This window comes from Leishmania martiniquensis, chromosome 32 (genome assembly GCF_017916325.1).
Source record: "Leishmania martiniquensis isolate LSCM1 chromosome 32, whole genome shotgun sequence".
Taxonomy (NCBI): Eukaryota; Euglenozoa; class Kinetoplastea; order Trypanosomatida; family Trypanosomatidae; genus Leishmania; species Leishmania martiniquensis.
The window spans coordinates 1,041,258-1,058,343 of record NC_090167.1 but is presented as its reverse complement, the minus strand read 5'-3'; the positions used below and the strand labels follow the sequence as shown (position 1 = coordinate 1,058,343).

At 61.5% G+C, this 17,086-nt stretch overlaps 3 protein-coding genes across 3 annotated transcripts; all 3 read left to right on the top strand.

Annotated features, from left to right (window-relative positions):
• Positions 1–4,283: 4,283 nt before the first annotated feature.
• On the top strand, positions 4,284–5,054 carry LSCM1_01918 (uncharacterized protein; the record flags this gene model as incomplete). The annotated part of the gene is made up of 1 exon (XM_067319516.1): positions 4,284–5,054. The coding sequence occupies one exon, from the start codon at positions 4,284–4,286 to the stop codon at positions 5,052–5,054; it is 771 nt and encodes a 256-aa protein (XP_067176065.1).
• A 568-nt stretch (positions 5,055–5,622) lies between these two features.
• LSCM1_01917 (uncharacterized protein) lies at positions 5,623–11,715 on the top strand (the record flags this gene model as incomplete). Its single annotated transcript, XM_067319515.1, has 1 exon — positions 5,623–11,715. One exon carries the CDS (start codon positions 5,623–5,625, stop codon positions 11,713–11,715), a length of 6,093 nt encoding a protein of 2,030 aa, XP_067176064.1.
• Positions 11,716–15,866: 4,151 nt separating this feature from the next.
• On the top strand, positions 15,867–17,066 carry LSCM1_01916 (uncharacterized protein; the record flags this gene model as incomplete). Its single annotated transcript, XM_067319514.1, has 1 exon — positions 15,867–17,066. One exon carries the CDS (start codon positions 15,867–15,869, stop codon positions 17,064–17,066), a length of 1,200 nt encoding a protein of 399 aa, XP_067176063.1.
• Positions 17,067–17,086: the final 20 nt, after the last annotated feature.

Below are 17,086 nucleotides of genomic sequence, written 5' to 3'. Positions count from 1 at the left end.
AACAGCGGCATGCCGGCCGTCAACGGTCTCACACTGTTCATCTTCGCATTTATCTGCCAGGTGAACGTGTTTGAGATCTTCGACGAAATGCAGAAGCCCACGCTCGGTCGCATGACGCGCGACGCGACGATCAGTATGGTCTTCGTGGCGCTGCTGAACTTCTTCTCTGGCTTCTTTGGCTACTGCGATTTTGGCGCCGAGGTGAATGACTCCATTCTGCTGCTGTACCGTCCGCTCGAGGACCCGCTTTTCATGGTTGCGTACATCGGCATCTGCATCAAGCTGTGCGTCGGCTTCGCTATCTGTATTCAGCCCTCGCGTGATGCCATCTACTACTGCCTGCATATGGGCAAGACGTCCGATGTGAAGGACTGGCTGAATTGGATCGTCAGTGGCTTTCTCGCCCTTGCCGCGCTCATCTGTGGTCTCTTCATTCCCAGCATTGATATCGTCTTCTCTCTGCTCGGCGGTATCTGCGGCGGCTTCCTCGGCTTCATGTTTCCTGCGTACTTCTTCATCTACTCGGGTGGCTTCACGCTCCAGAAGGTCGGCGTCCTGAACTACATCGGCTGCATGGTGCTGCTCGTTGGTGGGGTTGTCGCCGTCGTCTTCGGCACTGCTGCTGCCATCTTCAGCGAGATCCCTGAGTAGGAGGGATGCGAGGGCGTGCGGCAGCCACAGCCGCGGCTCGTCTTACGTGACCCACGCCGGTCCTTGAGCGTGCCAGCGCCTGCAACTGGCTGCGTTCCGACTTCGCTGGTCCGTTTGTGGTGGTGCAGAGGCCGCATACTGTGCTTGCCCCTCTTAGAGTGGCTCTGCCCTCGTACCTCTAAACATCTCTTTTTCTCTCTTTCCCCTGCTGCGGTGTGGTGGGGCGCAGTGACGAATGGGAGCAGAGGGGCCTCCCCCTCCTCAGTTACGGTTCTCACGACTTCTCTTTTCTTCTCCCTCTCCCCCTCTCCCCATCCCTTCTCCCCGCTATTTTATCTGTTCGCCTATCGCCAATACCCCCCCCAAAAAGACCATTTCTCCTCTTGTTGTGTAGCCCACGAACAAACGGCAGAGAGGCAGGGAGACTGCCTAAGCACAACGCACCCATGAGGGTCAGGTGAACCCCTCAGACAAGTGGTGCTCGTTGCCCTGAACCTCTTCTGGCCGATCAAGGTGTAAGACTGTAAAGCGTGTTTCACACAAATTATGTTTGCTTGCGTTCTCTCTCTTTGTGGCGTCTATTTTCTCGTTGCCCTTTTTGTTTCCTCTTTGGGTGCTCATATGCGTCCATGGATGCGTATGATGGGCCCTTTTTGTTTTCGGCCTCTTCTCCTGGACCGTCTCTCTCTGCCGCGCACGTAGACACTGAGGCAAACACAGATAGGCCTGCGGGCAGGGGGAGTCCCCGGGAAGCGAAGGCACCGATACATACGAATGCGCCGCGTCTCCCCATCTCTTCTTTGATGCCTTAGGGGGCCCCGCTGCTGCCGCGTCTTCTCGCATGCCGACTGCTTCGTGACGAAGCACAACAAAAAGAAAAGACAAGCGCTTCATCACGGCCTTTTTGGATCGAGGATGGGGAGGAAAGCAGGCGAGTAAGCGGAAGCGACTACGAAGCGGACGGCACAAGCGCCTGTACACACCTCTGCATGCGAGTGTACAACTGCCTGTGTCTCTGTCTCGATCTCTCCCTGCGCCCGACATGGCGGGCTATCTACGAAGGGAGCGGACGGATGGGTGAACGCTACGTACAAGCGGACGCACGCACACACACACACATAGACGAAAGTGTATTGCTGTGTAGTTTACTTTTTCATTTTCGTTTCTTCGATTGACTCCCTTCGATTTGTTTGCTAATCTTTTGTAAGTGCGTTCTGTTTTTCCAACTTAAACTCCTGAGCGTACGGCCTGTGAGTGCCGCCTCCCCCCTGCGGCTGTCTCACCCTTCTTTTTACATCATCTCCGCCTCGGCGCGGACCTCCGTGATAGGTGCGTGTCTGCGCGTGTACATTCTGTACCGCTCTATCACCGCCGTTGCCACCGCTGGTTCTCACCCATTCCGCATTTCTCTGTCCCCCCCGAATAGGCGTGTTTTCTCGCTGCTTTTCTTTTGCGGAGGAGGAAGCGGGACTAGAGCACGGAGCTGATGCGGCCGCCGCTGAGGCGTGCGTCTGTGTGGGTGTTAGACCGGCCAAATGCTGGGCCCGAAAGGAAAAAGCGCCAGGTAAGTGTCAGAAATGTCTCTGGGCGTGCGGCTTTTTTCTCTCTTTTTACTTTGCCTTTTTGTTTTGTGTTCTCCGTTTTTTGAGCGTGCGGATGCTTGCGCTTCCTCCCCTATCGCATGCAACTCTTCGTCTTCTCCATCCGTCTCTCTCTGCATCGACCACTTCTAATGCCTGCCTTTGCTCTGTGCCCTTGTGCTGCCCTCTCTCTCCCCGTCGTCGACACTCTCCGCATGCGGTATCTCTGTCCCTCGTCAAGAGCGCCTTATTGTGCCCCCGCGCCCCTCCTTTTCGACGCTCCCCTGGCCCGTTTCCTCTCTATTATGGCGGCTCACGGCTCAGCATGTCTGCGCGCCATGCGCAGATGTGCTGGAGTAGTCGGGATGCTTACAGAGGATGCGCGGGGCTTTGAGAGGGCGCAGGCAGACGACAGTTGCTTTCACCCCTCTCGTGCTTTACTTGTGTGCTTCGCCCTCTCTTTGTTTTGTTTGCACCCGCGGTCTCAGACTCCTTCAGGAAACTGTGAGCGTCATGGGGCCGCACGCGAAAGAAGCGGCGCTTGCACACACACTTATACCCATATATTTGTGCTTCCACGAGCTTACGTTGAATTGCTGTACGGGGTGCGTGTCCTGAGACGGGCCGTCTCTCTTTCTCTCTTTGATTGCTTTCCCCTCCTCGTCTCTCCTGCGCCACTCAAGTCCGTGTGGACGTGGCCTTCGGTCTCTCTCTGTGCGCACATGAGCGTACAGCCGCGGCCTGGCCAGGATGGTGAGAGGGGTCGCGGATGCGGGAGAGGATTACGCGGCAGCCGAAGCCGAGGGACTCGCTTAAAACAATGCCACTCTCCATGCTAAGGCGGGCACTCATACACACGGGTTCAGAAGTGCCCGCTGCTGCTCACGGTTGTTGGCCTCTGGCCGCTCATCGGGAAGGGACGCACACGCAGGCGTACACACGCATGCTCGCGAGGGGAGCGAAGGACGGTCTTTCTCTCTCTGGCCTTCATTCCGACCACCGCCAGCACGAGCGTGGGCACCTCTCATGGGTGTAGTCGTGTGCCTGTGCGCGTGTGCATGGGCGTGTGTTGCAAGTCCGACAGGCTCAGCGCCACCCCCGGCCCAAATCCTGACGGCGGCCGGCGTGCCTGCAGACGATTCTGAATCTTTCTCTGTTTGCAGGTGTGCCTGCTGGTGTGGTTACCCCTCTACAGCGAGCGAGCAGAAATACGGCTGAAACAAACCGACCCCCGCCTCACCTTTGCCCACGCAACGAGCAGTGCTCCGGGGAGAGGGAGGAAAAGGGGGAAGAAGAGGTAACTGCTGTCGCCCGGGGAACGGGGCGGCAGGGAAAGGACGCACTAGCAGCGGATGCCATGGCGAGACGCCGCTGGGCGATGCACGCGCATTGCGCTTGTGCTGCGCTGGCGCGTGCCGTCTACCGCCATGTGTGCCGCTTGGCGTCATCTAGGAGCTGCACGGAAAGGGGAAGGCGGCGAAGGCGATGCTGCTCGCAGCGACGGCTGGTGTGGTCTCGGTGCAGCAGTGCAGTGGGGCCTCTTGTGGAGACAGCGTCCGCGCTGCGATCCCCTGCGAAGTCGGCAAACGGCTGATGGGAGCGCCACTGAGGCTGCGGAGAACCCCGCGAGATGCATCGCCGCCTTTATTTCCTCTCGTCCCTCGTTGTGCCCCCCCTTCTCCCTGCCTCAGAGTCACTTCACGAGGATCAAAGGACCAGCGCCCCAGACAGCGATAGCGAGCCATGCGCGAGTAAGCGCTACGGCGTGCACGACGCTCTCTCCCCGCTTTCCTTCTCCTCTCCCGCGCCCCAGGCTCTGGGCCGGCATTCGGCCCCCTCATCGACCGTCTCGCAGGGCGCGAAAGGCTTTGGCCGTTGCCGCACACGCTTGCTGGCGCTTCTCTGCTCAAGGACGCAGCTCTATCTTCCGCTTGCATCACGCGGAGCTAGACCCCTGTGTATCTATCCTGGCGCCCGTGCACGTCTCCCCTCTTCTCCTCAGCTCCTCCGTCGACCGGGCAGACAGCAGCCGTGGTACTGCGGAACGAGCACATGCTGCGTGTGATGGCCACTACCCCTCCGGCGCTGCTGCTCACCGAAGAGCAGCGCTCGCTGCTCGATCAGTTTGAGCACTACGCTCTTCAAGAGAGGCGGGACACACGGGTGATGCGGGTGGCCGCTGCCATGCGTAATGGCTCGAATTCCAGCAACCACAGCAGCAGCGGCAGCAGTGCCAGCACGGCGCCCAGCTCGAGCGTCTCGAGCCGCTCCTCCCCCCCTTACTCCTACTTCGCCTCTGCAGTGCCATCGCAGGGAGTGACTTCGGACAGCGCACACGCGGAAAGGGCCGCACTCTGCGATATGAGTGCGCTGTGTAGCGGAGATGATGCCGTGCCTCTGGCAGGTGCGGGGCGCGAGCCGCTGCAAGGGCGGTGCCCAGGACGAAACGGGTCTGCTGCGGATAGTCAAGCGCCTGAGCTGGAGGTGTCGACGCTACGATGCTTGCCTGTGATCGCTACCGCCCCGCTGCTGCATGATGGCAGCTCTGCTCGGCACGGTGACGTTGCTTCTTCCGCCGCCGGTGTATGTGCCTCGCGTCGGCCCAGCGGAGGCCTGCACGCGGGTGTTGGAGGCGGCTCTGCAGTGCCTCTGGAGGGGCTTCTGCGCAACGGCGACGCCGATGCCCTGGACGGAGTGACACGGAGGTCTGTCAGTGAGGGATGCGAAGAATTGGCGGAGCGTCTTCTGCGGCTGTCTGCCCAGGCGGACGCGCAGACGTTTGCCATGGACCACCGCGTGGCGCCGCCGTTCGAGTTCTGCTAGAAAGCGAGCAGAGGCCGAGGCGGTGAAGACGTGGAGGCCATAAAGCCACACCTGTAGCTGCTGTGCCGCTCGCCCCTCCTCCCCATGTGACGCTGCCTGCTGCTTCGTCCGGCCGCTCTCTTTCTTCTGTGCAAGGAAGTGTCGGCGCACACGGCTCTCCCGCATGAGCGCGATGGGGGCGGGGCTGCTCGTGGACTGCGATGCCGCTTTTCGGTGTTTCTCGCGCACCGTCTCTCTGCGTCTAGCTGCGCTGGTCGAGTGCTAACGTTGCACTCCCTCCTGATAGCCTTGCTCTTTAGCCCTACACTTACACAGTATGCAGCGCACCGCCCCCTCGCCCCCTTGCATGCGTGCTGCGCGCCTCACTTGTGTGTGCCCCACCTCTCCGTCGTCCCCGTGGCCTCTCGCCCCTCCCCCCACGACGAAATGGACGCCGTGCGCAGGAACGCGGAAGCCCGCCGCGCGCACGCGACGCACCACCACCCCTGCTCTCCCCACCTCTTACTCGACACCCCTCTCCTCACTGCTGCTTTACTCTGCCGCCTCACACAGCAGGTCGCCGCCGCCAATGTTCACTTCCCTGGTTCACCGGCTTGCCGCGCGACACAATGAAGGAGGCACTAGCCATTTTGAGGACATCGGTGAGTGGGTGTCGCGTCTCTTTCTGATTGCTTGCGACTTGTCAGTCGCGTTTTGCTCTGGGGACCTTCAGCAGCACCTAGAGGACATGATGACGCGCCAGTGGGCAGCCCTCTTGCAGGGTGGTAGCTGTCTCAGTTCTGCGCGCTTGTCTTCAGCGCCTGGCGAGGAGGAGGGTATGTCGGACGAGTCCGTTTCTCCCGAGTATGCGGCAGCCCTCATCACCGCCTCCGGAGCACTTTTTGGCTATGCTCACACACACAGATCTGACTTTGATGCGGGCAGTGGGGGACGTGAGTGGATTGATCACGTCGGCGAGCGTTGGCAGGCCAGCGTGGTGCAGTTACTGAGCGCGCGTCCGCCTTTCTGTTTGGAGGCGCGCATGGCGGCCTGTTACACTGCCGCACAGTTGTGCTTGCTGCCGATGCACTGCTGCGAGCAGGTGCTGCGCGCTGCGTGCGAGGCCTTGGAGACAGGGCGCGAAGACGGTCTCAGCGTGTACACAGCCACGGAGCTGTTCGGTCATATTTCATCGCTTATGGTGGCGTGCACGCCGTTCCAGCTGCGCGGCGCTACCCTGGAGGAGCGCACGACAACTGGCGGGTCGGTTATGAAGAGCTCATCAGTTCATAAGGATGTGGCTTCGAGGGAGGAGGGACCAATTGGGAAGCGCGCGAGCTTGTCGACGCAGCGGCCTGCAGTGAACGGCGCTGGCGCTCACGCTCCTGCGCTCCACGCAAGCGCATGCAATCTGGAGGCTCCACTGTCTAGCTGCATCGCCATTCCTTCTTGCTACCCTTTCCCCTCTGCCGAGAGGCTCGCAGAGCTGAAGGTGGACATCCTGCAATGCTGCCTGTTTTCTCTCGGTGCCACCGTGGCCGGGGCGGGCACTGCAAAGGACACCCATGCACCCGCCACCCCTGGAAATCAGGGGAGGAGGCATCGGCGCACGTTACCCGTTGCGTCAATTTGCCAGCGGGTGATAATTCCCCTGCTCCTGGTCGGCGGGAGCAAAGGGCTGGAGCAGCATGCGCCTGTCGTGCAGAATCTTCTGCGCACCCTCGCGAACCACCCAGGTGCGCTGTCGCCGGCGCTGACCATCTCGCCGGCCTCCCCACAACCTGCATTAGGTGCAACTGCTGAGGATGCAGAGCTGCTGCTTCATGCGGACAACTGCGACGAAATCGTGCTGCTAATCGCCGCGTTGTTTGACTTCCTCTTTCGGCAGCTCTCCCTCGATCCGCGCACGGACTTCCGCTTCTCAAAGTTTCTCTGGGCGGTGCTGAGCAGCGCGCTGCGTCGCAGTCTTACGGCCCTGGAGATTGATGCCGGCCACCGCGCAAACATGCAGCTTCGCGTGGTGTATCTTCTAAAGCGCATCGTTCACGTGACGCAGCAGCAGCAGCAGCAGCGAGAGCAGTGGAAGCAGCAGCAGGCGGGGGCGAGTCTCGGCGCGCCGTCTACGGTCCTGCCCTCCATCATTGAGTTCCACCCTCTCTTTCATTGGTGCACGACCACCAGCAGCAGCGACTGTGCCACTGGCGGGGGTGAAGGCAGCGCAGCTGCTTCAAGTGGCGAGTCGCTCAGCGCGGTTGCTTGGGAAAACTTTTTCTTGGTGCTGGAGTCGCTCAACGAGTACGGCTGGCACATCATCGAGCCCGTCATGGCGCGCCTGGACACCCTCGTCGCTCAGCTAGATAGCCATCGTGAGAGTGCCGCGGCATCGACAAGTGGCAGGAGCGATGCGGCACTGCATCCATGGTGGATCGAGGTGCTGCTGCTCAAGTTTCTCTTGCACCCAAACCTCGGGGTGCGCAAGGTGGGCCTGCGCCGCTTGTGGGCGCTGCCGCCGCGCGTACTGCGGTCGTTCTCCTCAAGCTTCCTCTTCCAGTACGCCTTCCAGAGCGCGTCGGACCCGCGACTGTGCGCGGACATCGATCGTGTCCCCATCACAGCCTCTTTTTTAGACACCAAGGCGTTCGAGGGGACAGAGGTGAAGGCGGTACCAGCTGTGGAACCGCTTGCACAGGAGGTGGAGGGCTTCTATGCGTCCGTCTTCAGTCACCGCTGGTCTTCCAGCGACAACGACGCCGTGACGGGTCGTATCGATGCTCTGCAGCGCATGCTGGACACGGCCATCACAAAGCCGCCACGCTTCACCGTGTGCGTGCTGGCGCGTGCGCTGCTCGCTATTGCGCGTGTTTTTCTGAACGACGGCATCGATGCGGAGCCTGTCCTACTCGCTAGAGGGGTAGTGGAGCGGTTGCACCTTTTTATGCATGACGCTGTGCAGAACACGCCGTTTTGGCTGGATGTGCGCGTGACAGTCATCTTTTTCGCCGCGCTCACAACGTTCGCAGCTGCGACGGAATCCCCGCGTCGCTGTCGGCTTAACTCGCCTTTCTGGCGCCTGTACTGCCTATGTGGGCCACTTGGCGAGTCGGGAGGCCACAGCATAGCAAGCATGGACGCGTGTGGGCGGTACGGCCTCGTCGGCGCGTCTGTGGAGGAGCGCTTTCTTCAGCAGTGGCTTGTGCAGTTCAGCGCGCAGCAGCAGCAGTCGCAGGCTCGGCGGAAACGGTGGGCCGAGGGGGCGCCTTCACTCGTGGAGTCGCTGCTGGATGTGGATGGACTGCTCTGCCGGGTGGAGGCGCTCTTGCGGGCACCTTCAGAAGGTGGCACGCGTGAGGTGGTGGGCATCGCGGCAGCGAAGGAGACATTTTTTCTGTTTGGCGCTCTCACTCGCACCGGATGCGGTCGCCACTCCGAGCTCGTGCGAGCGATTGGTGGCCGTATTGCCACCACCATTGCCTCACTGCAGGCGCGTGCCTATTGCACCGCCTCGCACGTGGTGACGACCGCGGCGTGCCTGGTGGAGTTTTATCACAGTGTCGGCGGTGCGGTGTGCGCACAGCTGTGGCCAGTGAGCACGACATTGCAGTCGATGGCGTCTGCCATACACAGGCACATTATGGCGGCTTTGCAGGCAGGCCTGCGCAGCGTCCACGACGCTACAGAGACGCGGCGGCGTGAGCACGCCGACCGCGTGCTGTTTGATGGTGAGGCATACGACCAATCTGATTCAGCTTGGGCGCTCATGAACACCGAAAATTTCGATGTGCTGGCTGCTGCTGTAAGTTGTCTTAATTCGATCGCCTGCGACTCGGTTACACGCGCATCAGCTGCCGCTGCCGCTGCTGCTGCAGAGGTGCTGCACGCCCCTCAGCACGTACAGGAGCTGATGCGTCTCCTCCAAGAGTGTGCCGTCTCATACGAGGCCGCCTCTGCTACTGGTGCCAATACCACCCGTGGCGAGGAGGCGAGGCGGAAGCGACTGGCGGCGTTGCTGGTCATTAACCGAAACGCAGCTCGCCTACTTCAGAGTGAGCTATGCGGGTATCTCTCTGTGAAGCACGAGGAGATCACCACGCCGCAGTTGCAGCCCAACGGAGGCCTTGAGGCGGCGGTGCAGGGACGTTTGCTGTTGACGACCGCTCTTCCAACGTGCCGGGAGGCCCCTCGATTCTCCGCCGCCGCCAGCTCCCGCTGCCCCATCGCCATGCTACTACCACGCGAGGTGCTAGAAGAGTACATCAATCAGCTCATGGCATTTCCAGCGCAGCTCGCTCCATCAAGTGCGGTACCCACTGCGTTGTCAAACTTGCCGTGGCCTATGCTGCTCAGCCAGCGGGGCCGCTACGTGTGCAACGCACTGTACGTCCTTCTTCTATGCTGGACTGCGTCTGAGCATGCGCCCACCAGCGCCGGGGCCTCAGCTTCCATGCGGACATCTGGCCTTGTAGCGCGCGTTCAGGATTACGCGCTCGGCCAGCTCAGCGAGTGCTGGACCACAAACCTTGCCAGCGTGTACGACGTATTGCTCTGGGTAGCCTCCTCGAATGAACCGGAGGTGGTAGATTACGTTGCGATCGCGGACGGTATGTGGGAGCATATGCGAGAGGTCGGGGCGCGCCAGTACACGCGGCTCGCTGCCCTCGCCTTCACGGTGCTGCATTACGTTATGCCTCACCACCCCAACTACGTGAAAGAGATCCTGTTGCGAGTCCTCGAGGGGGAGGGCAAGGATGCGCAGGCGGCGGACCGAGATGTCTACTTCGCCGCGATGACGGCCTCGCTGCAAATCCTGCACGACCCCGCCCACAACTGGCCCGTATTGTTCGAGGTGGTGCTCTACGCTGCCGTTCTCTTCAATACAAACCGCGACGAGGAGGAGAACGAGTCAACGGTGGCTGTCACTGAGCCTCTGCTGCACACATGGCCGGATGCGCTGCGCCTGTGCTACCCCCCTACCGCTTGCATGTCTGCCGTGGGTCGCGCCATGGCCGTGGCGACGTTGCTATGGTGCTGTCACGAGGACGTCGCGGGTCGTGCGGTGCCGCTCTCAATGGAGCTGCTACGCATGAATACCTGCCACCCGGTCGTAACGCACGAGCCATGCATGCCCAACTCACGAACGCATCGCACCCGCATGCGTCTGTGGCAGCTCCTGTGCGCGTTGCTGCCCTGCTTGGCTGACGAGAAGCGCGTGCCGCTTGCCCAAGTGGAAGAGGCGTTTCGCCTCCTCGTGTTCCACTGCTTGACTGTAAACAACATGGGAAGCGTCCGGCGACTGATGGAGCTCTATGCAATTCGGCTCGTGGAGCAGCGACCTTCCTTGTATACCATCGTCAGCGAGGCCCTTGGCAGCTATAGCCTTCGTCCTCAGGTGTGCGGCAGCTACATCCTTATTGCTTGCCACTTGCTTCTGCGGCAAGAGGAAGTCGGCGGTGCCCATGAGTCTGCGACCGAGTCGGCAGGTGACGAGGCGCTGGCCTCCGGCATCTTTGTGTCGCTCTTCCCACGCATTCTGCAGCAGAGCACTTCGAACCAGCACCTCCTACGCATTATCAGCCATATCGGTCTCTTCCTCCTCTGCCAGCGCCGTCTCGCCCAAGGGCGCCCTCTCTCGCCTGCCGTGGCGGCTCTCTACGACTATGTGCAACATGCCCCGGAGCACGTCAAGCTCCGTGCGAAGCACCAGCACATGCTCTTCTTTGATACAGAAGAAGCCAGCAGCCCTCGCAGCCTCTTTTGCGTCCAGCGCAAGGAGGCGAACACGGTACTGGCGGAGGTGCTGCCGGCTGCCGCCTTCGAGCGGATACGCTTCGTGGAGACAGAAATTTGCTGCATGATCGGTGCTCTCTACCCCATGGAGCTGCTCCGCGTGCATGACTGGTGTGCTAGCTTGAGAGTGCAGGATCTGGTGTCCGTCATGGAAAGCTTTCGCGGCATTCCTCACACAAGCACACCGTCGGACTACTACGTCGACTACACGCAGGAGGCGACGGAGCTGCTGACACGCGATTCGATGCTGGAGGCAACCGCCGCTACCGCTGCTGCGAGGTCCGCTGGAGTCACCGCTGGCAAGGAGGGAGGCAATGTGGATGCAGCCGCGGCAGATGTACAGAAAAAGGTGTCGTCATGGTGGACGAGTGAGGTGTACAACGAGCTTCACCCACGTGCGCTGCGCACGCAGAAGCAGCCCATCGTCGTTGTCAGCTCGCTGCTGGAGAATCCGGTGAACATTGCGGGCTTGTGCCGCTGCGGCGAAATCTTCGCCGTTGAGTCGATCGTGGTGCCCGAGAAAAAAGTCTTTGAGCATCCTCACTTTGTGGCGGCAGCGCGCAGCGCCGAGCTTTGGATTCCGTGGGAGGAAGTCATGCCGAGAGATCTGCCTTGCTATCTCGAGGGACTTCGGCGTCGCGGCTACACGATAATCGGCATCGAGCAGACGGCGGCGAGTGTGCCCATGGAGCATTTCAGCTTCCCGAAGCGATGCGCAGTGGTGCTTGGTGCGGAGGGCCAGGGTGTGCCCGCCCCGCTCATCCCGCTGCTCGACGTGTGCGTCGAGATTCCGCAGTATGGACTCATCCGCTCGCTGAACGTGCACGTAACGGGTGCCATCACCATGTACGAGTACACTCGGCAGCACTTGATGACGAAGCCGCGCACCTGCGCATGAGAGGTTCAACCAGGAGAGGGCGTTGGCGGCCATCTATGTGGGCGATGACGGTAAATGGTGGCCACTTGGAAAGCTGCCAGTTGTTCTGAGTTAAATCCAGCGACGATCGCTTTCGAGACGCACGCACGTAAAGCGACACACGCTCCGCGCTAACTTTTGTGCACGACCGTGCCCAGCCGCGGTGGCCGGCTGTTTCTGCACGGGCCCAAACACAGTTGTGGCCCTCCTTTGGCGCTCATGCGTGCCCCCCTCTCTCTCCGTGTGTGTGCATGTGTGTGCCGTCGCTCTCTTGACCTCCTCGTTGGCGCTTTCACTCGCCCGACCACACTCGACGAAAGAGGCGGCACACGCGCATACACACACACACACACCGACAGATAGGAACACTGAGAGGCAGGGAGAGGGGGAGGGAGAGGGGGGGACTGTGGGTCTCCTCCTCCTCTTTCTTCCACATGAGCATCCCGAGTAGGACATATACGAGGCAGAGTATTGACGCGAAATGGGCGGCGCGTGCCAAAAGATGCGGGTAAGTCTGCTGACGCACTAAATCAGAAAGAAGAATGAGTGCAGCACCGTAACGCTAACAATTTCATGGACGAGGACGATGGGAGTCCCCTGACGGGATCGTCATCGAGGCCGCCTCCCTCTCTCCCTCTGCATGCGCGATACCGGTGTTGGGCTGCGGACATATGTGAGGGAGAGAGGGGATGGGGTGGGGTGGGGGGAATCGCCTCCCACACCCCAGCACAGGTGTGTGTGCGCGCGCCTTTGCACTTTCCGACGGCTCACGACGGACTCTCCGGCACCTCTACTAAGAAAGCAAAAAAAAAAAGGGCACTTCGCGCCGATCATGACGAGTGTCTGAGGAGTCGAAACGGCGGCTATGGAAGTGACAGCAGGACCACGTAAGGCGATGGGCGACGGCACAGCGAGGCGCTTGGGAGCTGCGTTCAGCTCGAGCAGCACCGGCTGAGCTCCTCCTTAGCGTCACTCTCTTTCTCCCCAATGGCCTCACTTCACCCAACGACACACTCACCGCTTGGCACATACTCGACCCTCCTCACCCTCATCAGGGAGGCGGAGGGCTGCAGGCACACACCCACACCCACACACACACACACCTGAACGCTAACTCAAACACGCAGAGGCGGGCACAGCTGTCTCTCCCCTGCCGGCGGTACGGCGAGTATCGAAATCAGTACAGCTCACAGCGCACACAAGCGACTGCTTGTGTGTGCGTCTTGACTTACTTTCGAAAACTAGCTGAAGGCGTCTCGCGGCGACGGACGTAGTGCGCGTGTGCATCATCGCTTTCCCTGCTACCGCCGGTAGCGTCACTGTTACTCCTGGCACTGGCTCCTGCTTCTGTCCTGATGCGTTAACGGGAAACCTACTCCACGCACGCGCTGAGCATCCTGCCTGAACGATGGCGCCCGGCTGGCTCAGACGGGCGCCAAACGCTGCGCACGGCAGTCGATTCTGCGCGGCACCCTCTCTGCACTTGAGCTTTCGTGCAGGCCAGTGTTGGTGCGAGGCTGAGTGTGTCATCTTCTGGATTCAGCACGGACGGTAATGAGGTGTCGGGTGCACACACAGTCGGCGCATTGTGCGTGTATCGCTGTTACAGCGCCAAGCTTTGGGGGAAGGGGGGAACGATGGATCTTTTGCCGAGACAGCGCACCGACTGCCATGGCGTCGATGTTCGGTAATCCCCCCTACCCTCTTCAATGGGAGGTCCATCGCGACGTGCGTGCGGGTGGTCGCTCAGCAACGACGGTCGCAGCTTCCTGCAAGCCGCTGATTGAGCTCACGGCGCTACCACGGCTCATCATTTTCGTCACCCATTCAGCGGATATGTCAACGACACCAGGCAACTGGTGTACTGAAGACTTCGCCGCCTTAGCGCCAAGCCGCCCACGGCAGGGCAAGGGGTGGTGCGGGCTTTACTATGACCAACGTCTTCTGCCACCTCTGCGGCCGCTGCAAGAGCTTTGGCTGCTTCTCCCCTTTTGGAGGCTCTGAGAGTCTCTCCAAGGCCTTCCGATGCTGCTGATGACAGCGGAGTTACGTGAACTGAGTCCCTCGCCGGCGGGCCTTTTGGCACGCTGATGCGGTCGTGCCATAGGCCGACAGGCTAGAAAGTCTTCCTATCCTTCCCGTGGGCCTTCCGGCCGATCAACCGTCCGCTTTGTGGGCGACTGTAGCCATGCAAGCGCCCTACATACTGCAGCTTGCCGAGGCAGGCGTGGCGGGAGCGGCGGCGCAGGCCCAGAGCATCTCTGATGCGTCCCATTCACTATTCCCGTCCTCTCCAAGACAAGCTGTGCGGCGGCCGCAGTGACCCCGGCCAACCAGCGAATGCCAGAGCTGAGCGCCGGCGGCTTCCTTGCCGCACGCAGGACCTCAAGGGGGCGCGTGCCCGAGCCGAAATCGAATTTCCCTTTCTGCACGAGCTAGCGGAGGTCTGTCAGTGAGGGATGCGAAGAATTGGCGGAGCGTCTTCTGCGGCTGTCTGCCCAGGCGGACGCGCAGACGTTTGCCATGGACCACCGCGTGGCGCCGCCGTTCGAGTTCTGCTAGAAAGCGAGCAGAGGCCGAGGCGGTGAAGACGTGGAGGCCATAAAGCCACACCTGTAGCTGCTGTGCCGCTCGCCCCTCCTCCCCATGTGACGCTGCCTGCTGCTTCGTCCGGCCGCTCTCTTTCTTCTGTGCAAGGAAGTGTCGGCGCACACGGCTCTCCCGCATGAGCGCGATGGGGGCGGGGCTGCTCGTGGACTGCGATGCCGCTTTTCGGTGTTTCTCGCGCACCGTCTCTCTGCGTCTAGCTGCGCTGGTCGAGTGCTAACGTTGCACTCCCTCCTGATAGCCTTGCTCTTTAGCCCTACACTTACACAGTATGCAGCGCACCGCCCCCTCGCCCCCTTGCATGCGTGCTGCGCGCCTCACTTGTGTGTGCCCCACCTCTCCGTCGTCCCCGTGGCCTCTCGCCCCTCCCCCCACGACGAAATGGACGCCGTGCGCAGGAACGCGGAAGCCCGCCGCGCGCACGCGACGCACCACCACCCCTGCTCTCCCCACCTCTTACTCGACACCCCTCTCCTCACTGCTGCTTTACTCTGCCGCCTCACACAGCAGGTCGCCGCCGCCAATGTTCACTTCCCTGGTTCACCGGCTTGCCGCGTGGCACGACGGACGCGGCAGCAGGAGCGGAGGAGAGATGTCGGGGCCTCGCGAGGGCTCTTCTCGTCGCTCTCAGGAATCGCCGTTGAGGAGTGGGCTGATGGAGCGGCCGGCGCGGTGAATGGGCCCCTGTGCGCTCCCATGGCCGCTTTGAAGGGCGAAATGGCGGCATTTGTGTGGCTTCTGTAACGACCGAATGGCTGCAGGCGCGGGTGGGCGGTTAGGGGGAGAGTGCCGCGCTGCGTTTAGGGAACACGGCAGAGGTCTGACAGTCAGCCGTTGGGGACGCCGAAGTTGGTGCTGGGGGAGGCGTAGCAGTATGCCCCTTGCCTGGGGGAAGGGGTGACTGGGACACGGCTGCGTGAGTGCCACCGCTGGATGGCGCTGGGGAGGGCATCGGCAAGGAGACGTCTCGAGCAGCGGTGCACTGCTTTGACCTGAAAGTCGTCACTCCCGCATGCGCTTGCTGCCGTGCGGGGCCCATGGGCCGCAGGAGCAGACGACAGTAAAGGAGGAGAGAGAGGCGGAGACGGCATCTTTGCAACCCTCGCGCCTTGAGGGCTGCTGCGGCATACCTTCGCATGCCTCCGCGCTCCCCCTTCCCCTGCTTCCCGCTGGGCCCGACCGCTGAGTGCCATCATCACTTCTCACTGGCGCGCTCATCCTCTTCTTGCTAACCACTCGCCCTCCTTCTGCCTCCGCCCGCCCTGTGTCTTTGTGCGCCCTCCGCCCGCCTCCACACCTACGCGAAAATGGAGCGCGAGGTAAACGCGCGCGGATACGCGTATCCACACCGCCTTCTCGCATCAGACACGCGCCCATCTCTCGCGCAGCCGCCACTTCAGCCTCCATTCTAGCTTACCCCCGCCGTTGTCTCCGCCCTCACTCTCTCTTTGCCGCCCCAACCCCCTGCAAGCAGCCTACTTGTGCGTGTGGCCGCCTGTCTTCCACCGGACCTTTTCCGTGCCACCATGTCCGGCGATCCGTCTGAGAGGCAGTCTATCGAGACGAGGCTGAACCGTCTGGGCCGCAACCCGGCGGAGCAGTGCGGCTTCATCAACTGCCCCATCTACCGCGGCTCCACTGTCCTCTACAAGAGCATTAGTGACGCCACCGACCGCCGCGCGGCGTACTGGTACGGCACCGCTGGCAACCCCACGGTGACGAACCTGCAGAACGCCTGGACGGCGCTCACCGGCGGTGCTGGCAGTTTTGTTCTGTCGTCCGGTATGCAGGCGATAACATATGCGCTGCTGGCGGCTGCGAACGCCGGCGACAACATCCTTGTGGCGGACACGGTCTACCTGCCCACTCGAAACCTGTGCGACGACTTCCTGGTGACCAAGGGCATCACCACAACCTACTACGACCCGTGCATCACGGCAGATGAGCTGCGTGAGCTGCTGCGCAAGCATCCCAACACCACCGCGCTCTTCATGGAGTCACCGGGCTCGCAGACCTTCGAAATTCAGGACGTGCCAAGCATCTGCGCCGTGGCGCGCGAGTTCAACATCACGACGATCATCGACAACACGTGGGCGACCCCCATCTTCTTCGACGCGCACGGCATGGGGTGCGACATCTCGGTGGAGGCCGGCACCAAGTACCTTGGCGGGCACTCGGACCTGCTGCTGGGGCTCATTTCCGCGAACGAGACGTGGTACCCGAAGCTGCGGACCTTGATGGGCCTCTTCCAGTCCGTTCCCGGCAACGAGGACTGCTTCCTGGCCCTGCGCGGGCTTCGCACGATGTACCTCCGCCTTAAGGAGGCGGAGAGGCGCGCGCTCGAGGTGGCGCGCTTCATGCAGAGCCGCGAGGAGGTGCTCCGGGTGCTGCACCCGGCGTTCCCCGACTGCCGTGGCCACGAGATCTGGAAGCGCGACTTCACCGGCTCCTCCGGCGTCTTCTCTGTCGTGCTGCTTCCCAAGTACAAGCTGGAGGCTGTGAAGCAGATGGTCGAGAGCTACAGGATCTTCTGCATAGGCTTTTCATGGGGTGGCTTCGAGAGTCTCGTGATGTCCTTCGACTGCACCACATACCGCACGGCCACCACCTTCGCTCCCGGCGGCATCCTTCTCCGCTTCCAGATCGGCCTCGAGAGCATGGAGGACCTTAAGCAGGACCTCTGCCAGGGCTTCGATAAGCTGCGCGGGGCGTCGGTGAGCTGCTAAGCGGGTAGGCCCTGCCTTGG